General features: G+C 42.5%; 1 protein-coding gene across 1 annotated transcript; it reads right to left on the bottom strand.

Moving 5' to 3' along the window:
* Positions 1-19: 19 nt before the first annotated feature.
* Positions 20-21,479, bottom strand: si:ch73-217b7.1 (ensconsin). Its single transcript, XM_034234049.1, is given in 21 exon segments — positions 20-1,538; positions 1,637-1,821; positions 2,288-2,396; positions 3,051-3,084; positions 3,182-3,232; positions 3,327-3,431; positions 3,517-3,688; positions 4,234-4,384; positions 4,486-4,703; positions 5,873-6,012; positions 7,327-7,499; positions 8,832-8,951; positions 10,124-10,219; positions 11,035-11,145; positions 11,578-11,679; positions 12,050-12,167; positions 13,373-13,536; positions 14,097-14,174; positions 14,267-14,446; positions 20,490-20,606; positions 20,609-21,479. Coding segments are annotated over 21 exon segments (2,472 nt in total). The 5' UTR covers positions 20,646-21,479; the 3' UTR covers positions 20-1,527.
* Between the last annotated feature and the right edge of the window lie 250 nt (positions 21,480-21,729).

The raw sequence follows: 21,729 nt of genomic DNA, 5'->3' as shown, positions 1-21,729 counted from the left end.
AAACATTGCAATACCAATGAATCGTCAATTCAAAACGTTTTATTTACTTGCCAGCAGTTGTACAGTGATCAGTTTTACAGTGGTTCACAGATCTCCCACAGCCCCTCTTCGTAGTAAAAGCTTTCCAGTTTTCAAAGCCTTGTGTTCTTAGTAAAATATATCAGCTTTTAAACATAATTTATAGGACATGTATGTATAACGTCATTTACAAGCAGTTTATTTTCAAGCTTTGACCACTGGCAGAAACCAGCACTACATAAACAAGACATGAGGAATCTTTCTGGAGTATCCTTCCATTTTTGGTGGTACTGCAATATTATAACTAAGAGGAAAGTGCAGAGGTTTGAGAACCAAATGCTAAGAGAGTAGAAAGGACAGATAGCTTTGACATTATAGCCTTTATATGACGACATTTCATCACAGGCTTTGATATTCGTTAACATACATCAAGCAGAAGTCACTGGAGAGTTATGGCATGTGTCCAAAATGTCAAAGCTCACGCTGGGAATGCATATCTTCACTTGAGAGAGACAAGTGACATCATACTTGCCATAATGCGGTAAGGCAAAGGAACTAAATTAGCAGCATTTCGTCTTATAATTCCTCAATCAACAAAACATTACTTTAACATTACCACCATATTAGTTTAATTCACTTTGTATTTGCTTGGCCAAAACAAAAGTCAGCGATGGGATAAATGTAAAGGGTAAATGAAGGAAAGGGGTTTAACGACTAAGCAGATTTTTTCTGCTCCATTTACAACCGTATGGAGGACAAAACAAAGAATCACATTTCATCTGTACAGCAATTAAATAAAACTAAAAAAATCATTATTTTCATGATCCTCCCACGCCCACATTAATAACTTCCTAGTCTTAAACACAGCAAAAATATATTACATTACATGACACTTTCCTGTAGTCATAATACAACTTCATGCACCGACTTCCTTCCTGTATCTCTTCAGTAACATTTCAATAGAAACGTTGGGTCAAAGAGATAAAACGCGTTAATGAAACCGTGTCATTCGGAGCGTGTTGTGCGAGTTCCAGTTATAACGCCACAGTGTGTTCTACAGTAACAACAACAAAAAATCTCTTCAAGTATCAGGGCTGAAGACTTTACAGCTGATCTCAGTTTACATTATTATTAATCTCTCGTTCATTCACACACATTTAGAGAGTCACGAGGGGGCATTCGATGCTCCTGTGATTTCAGATTCACCTCAGAATCGGGGGGGTTTGGGGCTGTACACAGAACGTAATGACAGAGTGATGGGAGACAGAGAGAGTGTCTGTTCCTCAGAGAGTTTGTTCGGGGGGAGAGTAACTTCTTTCTGGAGAGGCTTTAGGCAGATCTTTGGAAACTCCATCTTTGGGAAGTGGCCGCGTTTCTCTTCTGTCGCGGGAGGGAGAGAAAGTAGTCCTCTGGAAGGGTCTCGCTTTGATAACAGCCCTATGTTACCGCTCTGTGGCCGTCTCACTTCCTGTCTCTCTGGGTGTGGAATCACGTCGGCCTAACAGGGCATCAGGCAACGTCTAAAAACCAAGAGCAACAGAATGAAAACAGGGAATGGTACATTGTTTCAGTGCAGAACAATAGACTAACATATTTCATAAAGAGGACGGCTACTGACCCGGTCCCTGCTGGGCTGATATGTCCTCTGCTCCGCTCAGAGGCTTTAGGAGGCCGTTCTCCCTGAAGGCTATGACAGGAACTCTGCCCTCCTCTTCCTCCTCATGCTGCTGCTCCTCTCCCTCAGGAGGAGACAGCCTGGAATGTGAAGGCAGTACGATCACCTCCTCAAACTCCCCGTTCTCCCTGGATGAACAGAGGACAGAGAGGTTATTGATGTGACGGACAACAGGTGAGACTCAGTTACTCAGAAACTATTGCCTATACCAAACACATGTTTATATCCTCAATTTACATTGGCCTTTTAATTCCCCTTACCATTTAAATATGATTACATTTGAGATATTGGTCACAAAATGTATTCAAAGTCAGATTTCGCAACTGAAAGCTGGCAGAGTTGCAACAAATTTAAAATACATACAATTTCACTATTTAACTATTACTTTTTTATCTCAATAACCATAGTATTCTTAAAAGATGTATTGTTTACATGAACATTACAGTTTTATTCATCTATACAATATTATTATAGCATTATTTTCTTGTACAAAACAGATTGTTGTCACACTCCAGTAAATATGAACTGCGACCTGGGGTTTCCTGAAACATTTGCAGACATACCAATTCAAATGTTTTCAATTCATAACTCTACCTCTGGTCAGTATGGCTCAGTGCTGAGGTTTCAGGGTCTGGTTGACCACCGTTGCTATTGAGTGACGGTGAGGGGGTTACTGCAGATGGACTGGGAGTGGCAGGGGTCTCTGATGGTAAGAGGAAACACACACAGAAGTCAGAAACAGCTACATGGGGGACAGCTTCCCCTCTGCTACCGGCCTCATCAACAAGGCCCGGGACCCACACTGACACTGACTTTTGATCCACCCAAAAACATGATGCATCACATTAATCATGTGAACAATATCTTGTTGTTTTCTGTCTTTTTTTAATCCTGTGAGCCATGTTCATGCTCAACTCTCAGACTGCTTTTTGCACATCCTCCACTTTAAAATATAACACTGTAGTTTGCCATATATACTCATTGTCCTAAGTGTTTTTGTTTTTTAAGATTTTAAGGTTATTTGTATAGTTACATTTACATTTGGTGTAAATACTTGTTTCTTAAAAATACTTGTTTTTTGTATCCTTATATATTTCTTTATTTCTCACCTTCTTTAGAACTTATTTATTTAGATTGTTTATGTTCGCACCACCAGATACTAAAGCAAATCCCTTCCCTGTTGTACCAAATGGTGACACAGGGAAGTTATATTCCTGCAGAATTCAATATCTATTTTTATAAATGGTAAAATAATGTATGTAAATGACCAGGGTATTATTATTATTCTTCACCTACAATGGCTCTATATTCTATAACCTTGCCATATGTCTGATTGTATGAAGACACATTTGGTTACCTGCATTTTCTCCGTTTCTGTTGGGAACAACTTTCTAAAGAAGGGAAACAATACAGAGAAAGAATGAACACTCAGAAACAACATAGAATCTTCATATTATATATATATATATATATCTCTTTCAGGTTTACCTTGTCTGATGGGTCTGAACGTCTTGTTCTCTTCATGATCTCATCCAGACGCTGGTGAAGGCAAAAGAAGAGTCTTTACATGCACTGCACATGAGGAATAACATTCATTCTTAAATGTGTGTATGTGTGTGTGAAAGTGCATCACCTTTTTCCTTTCCAAGCGTTCAGCCTCTTCTTTCTGGAAGTGTTTCTCTCTCTCCTTCCTCAGCCGCTCTGCCTCCTCCCTCTGTCGCGACTCTTCCTCCTCTTTCTAACACACAGGACACACATCAAGCGTTTACACTTCCTGTGCGAGGGCAAGCCAAGTTGCGCCTCTAGTGAACACTCCCTCTCACCTGTTTCTGGAGTTTCTCCGCCTCCTCTTTCTCTTTCTGAAGTCTCTCTTCCTCGCCCTTTCTCTCCTCCTCCTCCTTTTGTTTCCTCGTCTCCTCTCCCTGACGCTGAGCCTCCTCCTCTCTCTTCACTCGCTCCTCTGCCTTACGGCGAGCCATCTCTTCCTGCGCTATCCTGTACAAAAAAGGGAAACGAATCAGTGGAGGATGCAGAGGCACACGCCTTGTTAGAGCCAGTATTTTGTTTCCATAAGAAAGGCCACCTAATCGTGACTTCTATCGTCAACCAGAGTATAAAAGACTACAATTCCCACGGCGCCTTCTCTAAGGTGACAGAGATGGGCAACCTGTTAGAAAGACGCCGTCGAGGAACAGTTTTTAACCGTTCAATTACCCTTTAAGTTATCAAGTTATAGAAGCCTTGACAAAGAAAGAAAGCAAGAAAGAATACCTAAGTTGTTTGTTATTTTATTTGAGTTTTGCCTGTTTGTAAAGGCCTCTTTTCTTTGTTGCATGTGTAAAAGTTTGTTATTTTATTTGGAGCAAACCCATTGCATAATATCATCCAAACCATCGGAGGCCAAGCAACTCATCAACTGTAAGTAACACAAATATAAAGGAAAGACAAACGAGTCAGAAAGGTCGGTTTAAGGCGTCTGGTGGCTTGATAGAAAAATAAGGAAGGAAGCCACGACACCACTCTTGGTCACAACAGTTTACCTCTGCTGCTCCTCCTGCTGCTTGCGCTCCTCCTCCTCTCTCTCCCTCTGCTCTCGGGCCAGTCTGCGATTCTCAGCCAGGATACGACTCGCCTCCTCTGGATCTGTCGTGCCTGCTGAGGTCTTGTGGGCTGGAGGGCTGCTTGCACTCTCTAAAAAAAAAGGCATCATAATTCAGATTTTGGCCATTGGCCATTGTATCTTATAAAACTCACTAATAAAAAGACACTCCATGACGCTGTGTGTAACTGACCTGGTGTCTGCTCGCTGCCGCTCCTGTTCTGACCCAGCGGCTGGGGGCGAGGCTGAGGAGGACTGAGGACCTGCTCTTCCTCCTCCTCCCCTGGGGCTCTGGTGGGTTGGGGACTCGCGTGTGGGACCCTGAAAGGACGAAGATTTCCAGGGTCTTCTGCCCCCGGAGACTTAAGCTGCTTTGGGGTGGGTGGGCGCCCTGGGGACTTTTGTGGAGGCCTGTGTGCAGGAAGCAGCAGTTGACAAAAAGTACTGACTAACACTACATACTGATATACGCCTGAACATCAGCAGGAGAGGACTCTTTAAAAGTAGAGACACTACATACTGATATACGCCTGAACATCAGCAGGAGAGGACTCTTTAAAGTAGATACACTACATACTGATATACACCTGAACATCAGCAGGAGAGGACTCTTTAAAGTAGAGACACTACATACTGATATACACCTGAACATCAGCAGGAGAGGACTCTTTAAAGTAGATACACTACATACTGATATACACCTGAACATCAGCAGGAGAGAGGACTCTTTAAAGTAGAGACACTACATACTGATATACACCTGAACATCAGCAGGAGAGGACTCTTTAAAGTAGAGACACTACATACTGATATACACCTGAACATCAGCAGGAGAGGACTCTTTAAAGTAGAGACACTACATACTGATATACACCTGAACATCAGCAGGAGAGGACTCTTTAAAGTAGATACACTACATACTGATATACACCTGAACATCAGCAGGAGAGGACTCTTTAAAGTAGAGACACTACATACTGATATACACCTGAACATCAGCAGGAGAGGACTCTTTAAAGTAGAGACACTACATACTGATATACACCTGAACATCAGCAGGAGAGGACTCTTTAAAGTAGAGACACTACATACTGATATACACCTGCTGAACATCAGCAGGAGAGGACTCTTTAAAGTAGAGACACATACTGATATACACCTGAACATCAGCAGGAGAGGACTCTTTAAAGTAGAGACACTCTATACTGATATACACCTGAACATCAGCAGGAGAGAGGACTCTTTAAAGTAGAGACACTCTATACTGATATACACCTGAACATCAGCAGGAGAGAGGACTCTTTAAAGTAGAGACACTACATACTGATATACACCTGAACATCAGCAGGAGAGGACTCTTTAAAGTAGAGACACTACATACTGATAAAGTAGAGAACACATGTGTTTCTACTAGTAATGAGTCACACCATTTTAACCTTTAAGCTATATTTTTGCACACAACCTTCAAAGTTGTTACACCATCCCCAGCCCACCCAACTCCCAATAATCCATTACTCACATTCCTCACAAATCTGCTTATATGGCTCTATTGATCAAGGATCATGGGTGAGTTCTCCTACCTGCCAGGAGGGGGCGCTGTTACTTTTCGGTTCCTTTTGCCTGGAGAAGAGGAGCGCTTGTTGGGGGGCAAAGTCAGAATGGGAGCCAATGGGAGAGACAGGTTGCTCCATGACTTCCTGACATTGTCCCGGTCCTTACGCTATTGGTGCAGAAGATATAGGGAAATAATTATATGAACAAATATTATTACTTTTTCAAGTGAGAAGCATGGCACAGAAAATAGTTCTTCAGAAAAATGTCCTTAGAAACGCAAAGTAATATGGTGGTGTCTTACTGACAGGAGCAAAAGATGATCAGTAACAGGATTAGACTCAAACAGCCTTCCACTGGCCATGTGTAACCTCTGGCATCAAGCCATGACACCAATGATTAAAACAATTTAACTATTGACACAACTAAAAATCACCTTCTCTCAATAAGCAGATAATATGCCCTGTGAGTTGAAACGTTTGAAGAGGAGGCACAACAAAAGACGAACAATAACAATGACTTACAGTTTATAGACATTGTGTCCCAAACACAAAGTGACTGGTGTATCATTGTTATGCTGTATAATTAATGTGCACATGTATGGTTGATGCATGTGTCTCTGGGTCTGTGTGGCATATAAAGTACAGAGGACGTCCTCCTTCTAAGACCTTAATGGTATAAGCTGTGACACAGCAGTAGACAGATGGACTGTGTGAACAGTGACACGTGTGTGTGCGTGCAGAGTCACACAGATACTCTGACGGACTGTGTCCGACTGATCTGGGGCATCATAGGTATAACAACGTATGAAAGATGTAGAGGAGCAAAATGCAGTGAATTATTTATGTGCATGAGAATAGTAAGACACCAAACCTTAACGGAACTAGAACGGCACTATGAGATCAGACCTCCGCCAAAGCAGATGGTGCATTCATGTGCTTGTCGGCTGGTTGCATTTCACGAAATAGAAGTGTTTTTCTTGATTTTGGTGTGGTTAAGCTTTAATGTTAAAACAACTAACAAAGAAGATGCTACACTCTGAAATCTGTTTATAAGTTGTTGTTCCAACTTAAGGATGGCGTTAAAGTACATGTTTCCAGTGCCACAAATGCACATCTGGCAATGTTAAACCTAATGTTAAATGAATTCAATTGTCATGAATAGCACATCATTTCTTGACTTATGGCCAATACTATGTATTGTAAGGTCACAGTAACCTTGACCTGCTACCACTAATCAAATCAGTTCCTTATGGAGTACAAGTGAATGTTTTCAAGAAATACCTGTTCCAGAAAATAGGACATGAATAGACAACCTGAATACATCATCGTGGCATTGGGGATCAATGCTGCTAAAAAGAGGAGGAATTGAGGGGTTTCTTCCCATTACATAAGCATACAAGCACCAGAATTTGTCACAGTTTATATACAATTTTGCAAATGTCTTGGGTCAAACACAGGTGCAGGTTGAGGACAGGACGCACCTGTGTGCTGCCGGCGGTCCTCCTGCGAGCAGTGGTGGGGGCAGAGGACCCCGTCCCCCGGCTGAGGCTCCTCTCCTGGCTGCGGCAGTGAGGCAGCGGCTGGGCCTGCAGGGCTTTGAAGGACATGGAGCCCATGGGGTGGCAGGACACTGAGCGAGGACAAACAGGTATGGCTACGGTGATGCACGAGGTGGGAGTTTGGAGTGTTTAAAGGAGGGTATGGAGCAGGGCAAGGCGGGGGGTCGGGGAGCGAGAGTTTGATTAACAGGAGCAAGGAGCGAGAGATTAGGGAGGAGAGGAAGGAATGAGAAGGATGTACGATGATTATTAAGGAAAAGCAGTGAGGTTGGGGGAGAAGAAGAGGATTGAGAGAAATATAAGTATGGTGAAAAAAGAGAAGAGAAAGAAGCCGTTAGTGCTACTGACTAGAAGCAAAACTATTAATGTAATGCAACCATCACTTGGGAACTGAATCTCAAATAGTTTAATATTATAATTTAATGAACGATTAAGTTGGCCTGATTGGATAGTAAAGAGATTTGATTCAAACCACAATTTCACATTCACTTTGTGCTATTTTAAATTATTAAAATGAGTGGTTTGTCAAACCAATCGGAAATTATAAATAGTCCCAGTGTTGGAAGCATTTTCACTTGAAAAGCCATTCAGTCATAATGAACTATTTATTATTGATGCATTAGACCCCACACAGAGGAAGGGAGCATGCAGAATAATACACACATCACAAGAGGTGCACCTCCACTAACTGTAGACAATGTTGAATGTTGTAAAAGTGTGTATGCAAGCGTTCAAAGTGTGATTTTTCAAAAAACACACAAGGAAAAACAGCAATGCACAACAATACAAAAAAAAGTCAGAAGAAGAAAAAACAATCATTCATGGCAATTTAAAAAAGGTAACTTAGAGAACCCGCCCCAAATGAAGGATAATTGTGCGTCATTTTGCGTGACCGTTCCTTCTTATGTCATAATTCCTTTTCATCAGGTGTTATTTGACCATAATAGAAAGCTAGACGTTAGCGTTTCCAGTCGCTCATGAGGATATTCACAACAGTCACTATATTTAGAATATGCCACTATCAACACATTGTGTTTTTTCATCACAATCCGCGATAAAAATCCAATATCTTTCCATCCCCGATCAAAACATTTACTTAAATGTACAGGCATATTATAGCACATGGCTTTACAAAAAGAAGTATTGCAAACACACACACACTGTCCAAAGCAATCGTATTGTGTGTGTGTGTTGATGACGTGTGTGTTTACGTGTGTTTGAGCGTTGAGTGCCTGATACAGCCTGGTGAGGGAGGTTTCAGACAGTGTAATTCTTTGAGTCTGGCTAGATCTGATTAACATCCCTAACTGTTCTGGTCAAGAGGGCAAAACATCAACAGCCTTAATACTTTGTGCATCGTGAGCAGTGATCCCCTGTTTTTCAATGGTTCACTCACTACTGCCTGTAAGAGCCGGGGGGGGGGTTACCTGTTTGATCTCCAGACAGACTCATGGCACTGCGGCTCCGAGCCAGGTAGGAGTGTGTGGGCTGCTGCAGGCGGTTGACGACGTTGCTCTCCCATGGCGTCAGGGGAAGATGGCGCATTCCTGAGTGTACACACACACACACACACACACTTATCACATTGAAGGTTTTCTAACAACTCAAACTATTTACCGCCCACTGATTAGCCGGAGCAGTCAGTCAAAGCAGATTATAAATAATGCGTTATTACTGTATTTGCTACTCATTCCTTCCCTCGCGCCACACTGCAGTGTAGGCGAGAGCTTAAGAGAAGTCGTAACAATGCACAGGCTGTTACACCTACACCTGCATGCGCCACTTTGTTCATGTGAAGGGAAGCAAACAACATGTGGAGCGCAAACCGAGAGCAAACACAGGGAGGAGAGCATTCAGGTAAACAGTGCAGATCAGGAAAAACACAGAAATCCATCATTCATTTAGCAAATAGTTAAAGAAGTGCCGAAAGCTTTAATGCAAGTACATTTCAATATTTAGCCATGCAGTCTTTAGTACCAGAGCAGGTACATCATTTGTAGCTTATTAAGCATAAGTCATACATCTTCATTTGAACTGATTTGACACTTAAAAAAGACAAAAGGACAGATTATCAGGCAAAACATGCAGCACTGCTCGCTCTGATAGTGGATAAGGTTGCAGGTGAGGGTCAAAGATACAACTGGGCTGGAAACTGTGCAAAGGAACCTAAGTCTCTAATCGAAACCACTTTGTATTCAAACAGTGGTTTCAGAGTCGGGTTACACTCAGTTCAAAAAATGTGTGCAGTTAGTTTTGGTACGTGATTACATTATATGTATATAATTATGTGCACGTCTGATTGTTGAAATGTGGGTGTTGATTTTTCAGCTGGGATCAAATCGGCGTTCATGTCAAGTGTTCCCACAAAAACAAAAAGATTATCCGACAGAGGATTAGAGAAAGGGGTCACGCCAGAGGGGGAGACACAAAATGTTGATCATTCTGATGAAACAGTGGAAGCACATGCACATAAGGTATATAGTAAATGCGTTTTGATCCTCTTATTTCATATATTACAGTAGTGTAGGACTTCCAAAAGCTTCCATGATGCAATTTAAAGAAAAAAAGCAATATTTTCCATTTTCTTCTGTGAGAGTAAGCAAACAACAACAACTTTCTGTTTGTTCCTCAACAGTTTCCAGCCCATAATCTTTTTGGTTGCAACAGTGTTACACTTATAATATAGGGGACCAAGCTGTTAAAAGTTCCCAGAAGACACCTGTGTTTTTGTGCTGAGCTGTCATTCCCTGGTGAAGGCGGGATTTGGACTGAGCTTTACTAATGACAGGAGACGAAGCTGTCCTCATCTGTAAGCCTGTCAGCAAACATATCAACATCAAAGAATACATGATGTAATGGTTACACAAGAACTTAACAGTTTATGTATATATATATATACACTCAAAGAACTGTTGACATTCTGAGAACTTTCTGTCTGACAGTTAGATGAGGAGATACCTCTCCCATAGCTGCCCTTTAAATATAAGGATACAGCTACTGTAGCAGCGTGTTAGCTTAGCATAAAGACTATAAAATAGAAAGTGTAAAAAAGCTGGCCTGGTTCTTCACAAAGGTATATAATAAGAGGTATATTATAAGCTTAACCGTCTTTGAAATGACTGATTACAACATAGTATCTTGTTTGTTTCATCCTTAAAGAAGCCTAAGTGTAAAAAAAGTAGCGGTTTTATGGGGTTTTATTTGCCAGTTCTTTTGTCTGGATGCAGTGACTTCCTAAAGTCTCTGCTGCCTGGCAACCTTATGACAACAACTTTTTTGTGCAGATAAACCAACAAGATATAACGTGTTAATTAATCTTTAAAGATTGCATTTCTTGTGTTTGCACAGAGCTAACTGTCTTTAGCAGTTTCCTAATTTCCAGTCTTTATGTCTAGTCATGCTAAGCTATCTGTAGCTTCATATTTACTGTACAGATTTTTTCATCTAGTAGTGTTTATCGCAAAATGCTGAACCAACTTTAATGTATTATTGTGTTAATTGTCTATATAATATCTCCCTAATCATCAGCAACAAAAATGTGCACTTAGACGGTCACAAGAGTTACATCACAGATGACACAAGACACAGCCAAAGTTAGTGGATAATGTATTGAATAATATTGAATAATACCTCGGTCTGGTGAGTGTAGGAGTGTGGCAGAGGAGTAGGAGAGGCGCTTGGTTATAACAGGGTCTGTGTGTTTGGATAAATTCATTGTGGACACTGACCGCCTGTCAGCATCTAGAAGAGGAAACATGATAAAAAGAAAATTACTGATGACTGAAGAGTTGGTCTTGAAGAAAGAGAGCGGGGGAAGAGAGCAGGAGCTGGAGCCAGCAATCCCACTTTGTCTCTACTCTAGTCTATTCTGGTTGAATAACGTTACGTGTGAAAAGACTACCAAAGTGTTCTAAATAGGAGAAAATGAATTGGTGCTAAATGGATCTCATGTCATCTATAAATGGAGCTAAAATGGTTTGAATGAATGATCCCGTGTCTTGGGACTAAGTTCAAGTGACAAACTGGATTGCTACATGCAAATAAAAACACCAAACACTAATCATGCCGTTTACATTGGTCTACATTGACACTAATGCCAGTGCTATAACGTCGCTGTAAGGTTACAGTGCTAGAGCCAGAGGTCTATCACTGACACAGTGATTTAATATTCACATTGAGAGGTCACTCCGTATCTGCGGTAGAGACTGAAAGCACTCTGCATGTGCTCCAGTCCGGCAAGGTCGAGTGGATAGAGGAAAGCCGACTCGACAAAACCTGGACCAGGAGGGGAAGGGACAATGGCGGAGAGACAAAGAGCGGAGAGAAGAGATGGAGGGAGATACGAGAGAGAAAGTGAGCCAGAGAGAGGTTGAGTTTGAGATTAAGGGGGAGAAAGAGAGGAAGAGAGAGAGAGAGAGAGAGGGAGGGGCAGAGCAGGGTGTGAGTCAGCAGTAACAACAGAGGGCAGGGGATCTGCAAAGTTCAAACATAAAAATGGCAGAACAATACTGACACGCAGAGGCAGGCAGACATATTTACACAAGAGACACTGGCGGACATCAGGGAGATGAGATTTTTAAAAAAGCACATTCATGGCGTGAGTTTCTGCAGGAAGTGTGTGTAGGTGCGTGATGTTTTCAAGTACCGGTTGGCGTGGTGGGATTGTTTGTGTGCATCGGCCCTCCCCAAGACCACCGGTTGGGCTTCTGTCTGGCTCTCTGGCTCCTCTCCAACGTCCGAAGCATCACCGCCTCGTGACGAATCTGCAGCCACGGCAACAATAATACATTATCAGTATGTTTAAGAAAGGTTAATGCCTTGACATACAAATACTGCTGCAAGATAAGATAAATAAATGATTTGCTCTGATTGGACACATGCGGTGTGTTATGGTTTGTCGAAGAATCTCAAGTACTTGGATAGAATCTAAACTGTAATTATGCAACAGGCTAAACATGAAAGCAGAACCAGTCTTAAACTGGTTCTGAGAATTTGTGCTAAACTTGCCTTACTCAGGAAGTGACAACATTTTATAGGCAGTTTACCTTCCTAAAGCATTCCCAGAATTAATGGTTAAAACTAGTTTGGGGGGGGGGGGCACTGCATGATGAAATACAACTTTAAAAAAACGAAATGCAAAGGTATATATCAAAACTTAATTTCCCAATGTAGAAATACTTAAATGTTTTGAATATTGTAAAAAAAAACGTTTTAAAAGTCCATTATGTCAATTTCTTGACTTAATTTAATGGCAGACAGTAGAGAGAGGTAGACATTGTGATAACACGGTGCAGTGCTAAGCAGTGCTGCGTCAGAATAGGTGTCCCACTTTTCATTAAATGAATAAACTAATTAGAGCCTGAACTCAATGTCAAGGGACTCACTAACCATCAAAACAAAATAACTGCAACTCTTTTAATAAGACGTTTTATGTGAGATATTGATTGCAATATTGAAACCTCTGACTTAGCACAACTTTATAAAAAAAAATTGACATTTAAAATTTAAAATATCATTAGACTCTACAGTTTCAAGATTATAACTTTCTTCTTAAACTTTGGCGCCATATTTTGAGGGTACTTTTTGACATAAAAAAATGCAGCAGTGAGACAGGTTTGTATGGCGAGGGCCTGAGCTTATCAACTTTAGCCATGCAGTTTCCACATGCTCTTCTTGCTTTACCTACAGCCACACATTTTATTTATATTATATAGAGACAAAACTTCCTGTCAGCAATCTATGGGTGGCATTGCAACAAACTACACCCACGTTTCCCAACAGTTTATGAAAGATATGGTGAGTAGTAATAAATTGACATGAATTAGGGAACATTAGGGTGAGTTTGCAGTTCAAACTCCAACTCACTAAAAAGGGAAGGGGCATAGAGTGTGTATATGGTTCACTAAAAACTGATATATTAGCCTGTGGAGGATGACGTTGAGTGTTGTGTTGCACTTGTGTGTCGGACCTTGTCTTCCTCCAGTTTCTGCCGCCGTTTCTCCTCCACGGCAGCCCGTCTCTTGTCCTCCTTCACCCTCTGCTCCTCCAGCCTCCTCTTCCTCTCCTCTAGCTGCTTCTCATAGTGCTGCCGGGCTCGTTCCTCACGCGCCTGCCACTGGGTCTCCTTGACGGCTGAGGCATAGTGCACACATATACACACAGTTAATATACTATGGTTTGCACGCTACATAAAACAAACTAAATTAAACATGTGTACAGACACACGCAGGCTTATAGCAGCAGTGAGATGGGTCAGCTGTGGATCATGTGACTAGGCTTTAGCTTTAAACACAAAGCAAATCCCTCTGCCCCTCAGCTGGGGCCGGAGGTATGACCGCTGTACAACAATACAAACACACTAAGTAAGAAATAAAAAAATACATACACAAGCACTGACTTCCCAAAACTAAAAATCTGTTGCGGTATGCTGCTCACACACTCGTACAAACACAGGCCTCTCTAAACCCTGTCCCATGGCCTGACCCATTATGTAACATTGGTGCCATGGCAACGGGGGGTGCCTGGCTTCAGCCTAGACTTTATGTAACGGCCAGAGAAACAGGCAATTCACCACAGCTACCAGACGAGTTCAGTAGAGATATGTTGCAGGAAAAACAAAAAAAGAAAGAGATGCATTTACAGCCTCATGCACACTAATGCAGTCCACACACACACAGTTATAGAATACACACCGTTCTGTTTCTCACACTCATCCCGGCGCTCACGGGCTAACCTCTGTCTTTCGTCGATCTTGTTGAAGAGCAATGAGTCTGCAACAAAAGCACGTTTTAAACATTATATTTAACTACTGTACTAGCGACATCATTCGTGTAATACGTCTCATTCTGCCAGTGCTATTTACCTGGTCTGTTGGCAGCATTGTTACTGGGGCTGTTGCTGGTGGTGGTGTGAGTCTGTGTAGGGGTGGTGTTGGGGGTGGGGGTCAGGGTGGGACTGTAGGTGCGCCCCGAGCCCGAGGAGCTGGGGCGGGTGGCGGACGTAGACCTTCTGCCATCCTCCGATATATACTGGGAGTCAGACGCTGGAAAGAAAGATAAAAGTGTCAAAATGTGGAGAGAAATAGACACTAAGGAGAAACAATAGACAGATAGAACAAAGAAAACTGTAGATATGTGTAACTTTAGATTTGTTTTTACAATTGAGCATCTATTCAGCAGGAGCTCCATAGTCCAACCTGGCTAAGTAAAATAAAGAATAGGTAGAGTGTGTGCCAAGAGTCTTGAACGCATCATAAATCCACTTCCAGTAGAAACCCTGAGGGGCTACAGTTTCCCCACTTGGTAACTATACACCCACAAAGTGTAGCCAGCCTCTGTACTAACACAGTGCCACGTAGGGCAATACAACAGAACCACACCATCAAAGTCAATACTGTTCTCCAGTCAAGTATTTAACAACATGGTAGGAATACCAAAAAACACGCCTAATAGTTTATACCTGTAGTAAACTTTAATGCATCATTATTTAATATGAATATGGTATTTATTGAATACTATTCACCTCTGAAAACTCATGTCTTCGTTTTTGCTTGCCACTGAATTTTAGAAATATGGTTATATTTGGTTATTACAGTAAGGGCAAATTTGTTTGATAAAAGCCGGCCTTGTTGCCACAATGACGCCAAAAGGATACTGAATAATACAGAGTTTGGTCATTTACATGTTATCAACTTTACAAATAACATGCAATATCACATTAAGGTACACATTTTAAAAAGGTTGTCATATGTTATAAGAGGTTACGATACAGGCTTGTGTGAATTAGACCGGTGAGATTCCAGTAGTAACGCCTTCTAATGGGTCATTGATCATGCACATAGTGGTGTAAGGTCTGAACTTAGGATAGCTATGTGAAAACAAGCTACAAGGAGAAAAACAGTAGAGCTCTAGTTTTGTATATATTTACAGTTTCTGCTGTATAGCCTGACAGGAAACTAATTGAGGTAAAACAACGTATACTGCGCTCTCCGTGTTCTCAAACGTCCCCTGTGTGTTGCAGTGTTTCCTCTCAGCTCCGAGCTGGGCCATTGATTCATGGTACTATCGGGCTCGGGGTGACTCAGCACTTTCAGGTCAGCCTCCTGAACACAGACACCGAGCCTAACATCGGGGCCTCGGGCACAAACAGATGAGCCTGTCCCAAATGTTCCCAAACGACACACGCACACCACTTTGTGATAACAACGTTGGCTTAATTAGTCAAGGATCAAGAGGCAAACAGTATTACGGTGGCAACTGATTAACTGGAATAATTATGCACTGTGTATGCATAGGTGCTGAGGCAGAGCAAAATAACTGTTCAAACACCTCCTTTGTGTTCAAGCGTGGGGAAGAGATTCTCCACAGAGGCTAGTCTGTCCCAGAAAGTTTGAAAAGCAAGTTAAATCAGGATCCAGACTAAAACAAGCTCCTACTCACAGACCCTACCTAAGACTACACACACACACACACTATCTGACATTTCCCTCTCCCGCTCGTCTCCTCGTGGTTTCTTTATCGCCTCACTTCAGTGACGTGTTAGCTCAGTGGGGTAATGCCGGTGGTGAAAAGGAACAAAGTACAAGTTACATAGTCGCTGCTACGCTAAGATGAACAAGTGCACTTCAACTGCTTACCTCTTTTGTTTTGCCTTATTCAGTACCCTTGATGTAGGATCAGAATAGTCCATGTAGTATGTTTGCTACAAAGAGTGGCAACTAGGATGCTAAAGGGCAGAAAGGCAAACCGGACTGAGAACCACATCCCTGAGCCACTGGTGTTATAAGTTATACTATCTTTTCCAATGCCAGAAACCTCTTTTTTTCTTTAGCAATAGATGACAGCTTTGGATACACCATACATTTGTAGTATTCTTCAGAGAAAGATCCAACAGATTTACCCAGATACACTTACTAAAACCACTAAAACCACAATCATTTAACTTATTTCTTCATTTGTAATGTAGCAGATGATGTTATAAGTCTAGTGTGCAAACGCTGTCTCCACCCTAACTCATTGAGACATTTTGTGTTACTTCACAATGGACATGCAGGACAAAGGCGTGAGGTCATAGGTATTACATTTCGCAGGCTATGGGACATCAACAGAGGTGTGTACACAAGTATCAGCAGGTGTACCCTGCCTCTGGTAACCCTGCAGAGGATCTGGCTTTATAAAAGCTTTTGTTGTGACAGGAAGGGCTGGGCCAGGTTACAATAATGTCTGCTCAATGTCTTCCTTCCCCTAAGGTTATTTTCCTCTAGAAAAAATGATAAACTCACCCAGAGGTGAGAATAATGTGGTCAGACAAATACAACACATTTGTGAACGGCTTTTAGGCAAATAGGTCATGTGACTATACAATTGCATCACATGGACACATTCTGGTTTACTGTAAGGCGCTGTATTTCATTGTTGGAAGTTAACGTCTAGTGGCTGATGGAGTGGACCTTCTGACAAGCTGAGTGGGGAACGTCACAATAAGCCGGCGGTGACAGGCTAAGAGCAGAACCACTTTCCTATGTGACTGGAGCTCTTCACTGAAAAGAGCTGGGAGCACTCTGAAGCACGCAAACAGGAAACAATAACCTTCTGACAGGAAGAAAGAAGCAAACAAGAGAGGCTGACATAATGGAAGATAATTAGCAATTAATAACACATCAAACTATTATTGGAATAGTAACATGAATCTTGTATTGCTATGACTCATGATTGATCAATATAATCTTATTCCTACAGAAAAAAGGATGTATAATATATACTTGTGGATTCTCAACAGCAGGAAGGAGTTACATGATACATATAAAATATACAAATGACTGACAAAGAGGATTAACAATGAAAACAGATGGCCATTACTGTCTCGTAATCATCTTTAATCTACCCGATAGTATTTTTTGTTTTATTATTGTTATTTGTATGAATCTTTAAACGTATTAGTATAATTTGTATTGTGTGTTTATATACCTACAGCCAGTCCATGTTTCCTGTACTGTAGCGAGTAAGACAGTATAAACTAGAAAGCAACTCAACTAGTTTCATCCTGCATATCAAGAGGTTGCAGACGAGGCCGTGTGCACATCAGGGCAGCGTAAGGTTTGGTATAATTTGACCCTAAGGAGTCAGTGTTATGAATTATTTGTACAGGCAAAATTGTTTATTTATGACCACTTGACTGCTGCCGTGCAAAGTGGGTCACACTGGACTTATTAAAAACGTTTAGTTCATTATTTTCTAATACACATGCAATGGTTTAACTGTGTAATGTGGTGGACTTGTTTCTAGTGCAGGGCTGTTTCCTCTCACTGCATCACATCCATCTGTCAACACACCAAAGACCAACTTTATATGTAGCATCGTGCTAGCTCCCAGTACATCTACAAAAACCCCACCCACCTTTGGCTTGTTCCAAATGTTATCGAAACACTAAGTGTGAAAATAATGGAGGTACTGCACGTTGTTCTAATGCCAGAAGGAGAGTTTGGAGTGGATGTCCTTTGTAATATTTTGGGATTTGTTTTAACACACTATATTTCAAAAGAGCCAATACATTTTCAAGTAATTTCAAAACCACTTCAGGCCCTTGAAGACTGTTCATCTCACTTGAAGTGGATGTAGAAATTCAACTCAAATCAGTTTTTCAACCTCAACGAAATGTGCAGAGGCAAAATGAAACTAACCTGTTACCAACAGCCTGCAATGTACTTGTTTTCTTTCCCTACCCTACACCTTGTTGAACCGGTGCCAATTTATCAGTGAAATATGCAACAGTCCTGGAATCAAATCTCAAGTCTTTACCTGGAGTCTGGAGCATGATTCCAGGGGTGTCACTGCCAGGACGGGACCTGTTGAACACCTTGCTAGCGTCCCACTCCGACTAGTCAGACTGGAGGGCCAGAATCAACGTTTCTACTTCCTGCTAACATCCTACACGGCGGCAGATAAGCTAAGATCCAAAGTCCATGACGTAGGAGGGAGACGAAGGGAAAAGCAAAACATGAAGAAATTCTGAAAAACCGCACCCCTTACTTCAGAGTAAAGGGGAAAGCAGGACAGGAAAGAGAGAGAGGGGTCAGCTTCGGTCGGTGTCAATGTTTTTGAGAGCCGACCGACTATGGGACAGGTTGTGGTGACTGTCCAACCCCCATCCTTTTATTCATGTGTGTGTGTAACAGAGAGTGAGACATAGGGAGAGTGTGACTGTTTAATCTGCCCCTCCCTCCCTTATTGCTGGAGCGTGTTCCCCACCCCCAATCCTCAATCAGATTAAATGGTCAGAGTTAGCGATTAATGCTGTGCCGTCCGGGCCAGCGGGTAGCAGGCGAGCATGCTGTGTGGCTCCTGCAACCTGAGAGGATTAGCCCACTGCTAATGCTAAGCTAAACAGTAAGCTCCAGCCAGCAGAGAGGCAAAGGGGGCAGGAGTCCTCCTCTCTAGCCCCAGGACAGGCAGTCAGGCCGGGATAAGGAGGAGGGTACAGCTGCATTTGGGAGCCTGTACAAGTTTCAGCTCAGGTAATGTATGTCTGTCGTCAACATATAACTCTTTAACATTTTTGACAAAAGTACAAGGGCAATAAATAATAAAAACAGCTGTTGTCTATTTTTGAAATGTTGCCATCTCTATCACAAATGCTCTTAAATAAATAGTAATACTACCAATCATAGAAACTTTGTTTAGCAACGTGTCATCGATATATGTATAGAAATGACATGCAAATTGATATTAGAAGACAAATTCCCCAAATAAAGATTGCTAAAGAAAAGCTTTCCTTAACCAATGTCAAAAACAGCATCTCATCTCGGTCACAGTTGATTCAAACAACTATTTACTTAATGTATCTACCCTGAAGACCAAGACATGCTTTTAAACTTCCAAGCACATCTATAAACTTTTTAAAGTGGAGATGGGTAATTAATACAGTCTACATTTAAATGTATCCTGAATAGTGCTAAGCTATTGCATATATATGTACCTTCAACATGAAGGTTGGGTTCTAAGGGGAGTGGGCTCACTAGTTTTAAAATAAAGGTTACTATGGAGCAAGTGAGCAGTTACATGATAGGTTGTGATCATCCTCGCTGCAAGAGCTCACAATTGTCTCTTCATCCTCTCTCTCTTGGTCTATTCCATTATGTATAGGTAAAGTGAGTCGTACATGTTCGCCCCATGAGGAAACTGCAAACCTTTAGTATGAGAATGTCTTACACTAAAAGGAAATGCAGTTAATTAAAAAATAACTTGTTTCCTTGTTCTTTTTACATCATATAGTTCTACTTTTTTACAGGATGTCATGTTAGACATGTAAGACTGTATAACTGAAGTTAGGGGAATACAAGTGTAAATTATAAAAACTACATAATTGTGTTATACAAATTCCTCTTTCCCCTGTATGATTGGATATGAAATATATATAACTGGTGATAATTCAAACAGTTGCTCGTTGCACTCTCATCTGCTGACCTTGGGTTGAGCCCATCTTGCCTTGTCAGCGTGTTTCCACACACACACTGCTTTCTCATCAGCCACCTGTTTCCAGATGGCTGAGCTGAAGGGACACACACACACACACACACACACACACACACACACACACACACACACACACACACACACACACACACACACACACACACACACACACACACACACACACACACACACACACACACACACACACACACACACACACACACACACACACACACACACACACACACACACACACACACACACACACACCACACACACACACACACACACACCACACACCACACACACACACACACACACACCACACACACACACACACACACACACACACACACACACACACACACACACACACACACACACACCACACACACACACACACACACACACACACACACACACACACACACACACCACGCACACACACGACTCTCTAGAGCTTAGTCACACTTCTTTCTGCCCCTTCTTTCTGCCCTCTCTGTCCCAGATTGAAGATCTAAAGTTTAAATGATGCTCAAACAGCATGAAGTACCAGAGCATGCAATCCCGCTGTGCTCTCCCTCCATCCTCTCCCTCCATCCTCTCCCTCCATACCTCTTTTCTTCCTCTTGCGAGCATCTCTCCGTCTCAGCCCTTCCTCTTCCTCAGTGATGGTGAAGAGTGCCGGATGGCCCGAGCGGCTGCCTCCCTTCCTCAGCTTCCACTGGCCCGCGAGCCCCCACCTCCACCTTGTCTTTTACTCTCTGGCATGGCCTGCCCTGTTGCTATCCCTCGGTCCCCTGGCTAACTCGCCCAGCCCCTGCCCATCCCACCCTGCAGTGGTGGGTGGGGACGGCGGGGGGGCAGGTAAGTGGTGGACGCCAGAGGGTGGTGGGGTCACCCCTAAAAGCCCTCTCCTCAGCGAAGACAGCTATGAGGTAATGCTTGAAGCCAATTCCTCTCGCTGCATATTGCTGCTCTGTCTCTTAGACAGCAGGAAGAAGAGAGCAACGAGGAAGAGAAGATGTAGGAAATGAAAGTGTAGAGAAAAAGGAGACGGTAAGAAAAGAAACAAGTACAGAGAGATGAAGTGTGAAAGAGACACACAGAGCTGCCCACTGTGCCCTGCTGACGATGGCAGTGCCAGGCGGAGCAACGGAGTGAGACACAGAGTGAGACACAGAGTGCGACAGTCTGGAGGATGAGCTCTCGTAGTCTGGCTTAGAAAATAAGATTTAATCCAAAAAACTGGCCGGGGGAAGAAAGCTGGAAAGATTGCACTCCTCAAGAGATGCTGCTGTCACCACTCTTACTGCAGCCCCCCCTCTCCTCTCCCCTCCTCGCTGGGCCTGTTCTGTAAACTTGTCAAAAGGATCACATCACACAGGCACTGGCTGTACAGTAAACTCACACACACTGCCCCACACATACACTAGTTAGTAGGAGGGCAGCAGGGACGTTCAAATATTTAGTGAAAATCCAGCAGTGCAAGGTGAGCCGGTACCGGTAAAAGGGTTTCCCTGACAACAGCAGCAACAGGCTGATGATGAGAGGAAGCAAGAGACACAGACAGACAGACAGACAGACAGACACACACACACACACACACACACACACACACACACACACAAAAGCAGGGCAGCACGCCTGTGCACACACCAAAGCAAATATGCAGTGCTGGATCTGCCTGTGTGGAAGGGGTGTGTCCTAAGAGCACATGGTATATGTCCCTGCCCCGTTCTCCACTTAAAGAGGCATACCGGGGGAAGTGCAGCAAATATGGAACATCTCTTTATTCATGTCCTGCGGGCTCTTTACAGGACACAGAACTTCAGTGTTCAGATCCATAGTTATT

Source organism: Gymnodraco acuticeps, unplaced genomic scaffold, assembly GCF_902827175.1.
Source record: "Gymnodraco acuticeps unplaced genomic scaffold, fGymAcu1.1, whole genome shotgun sequence".
Lineage (NCBI taxonomy): Eukaryota > Metazoa > Chordata > Actinopteri > Perciformes > Bathydraconidae > Gymnodraco > Gymnodraco acuticeps.
The sequence above is the reverse complement of the archived record's forward strand: the minus strand, read 5'-3'. Positions and strand labels throughout refer to the sequence as shown.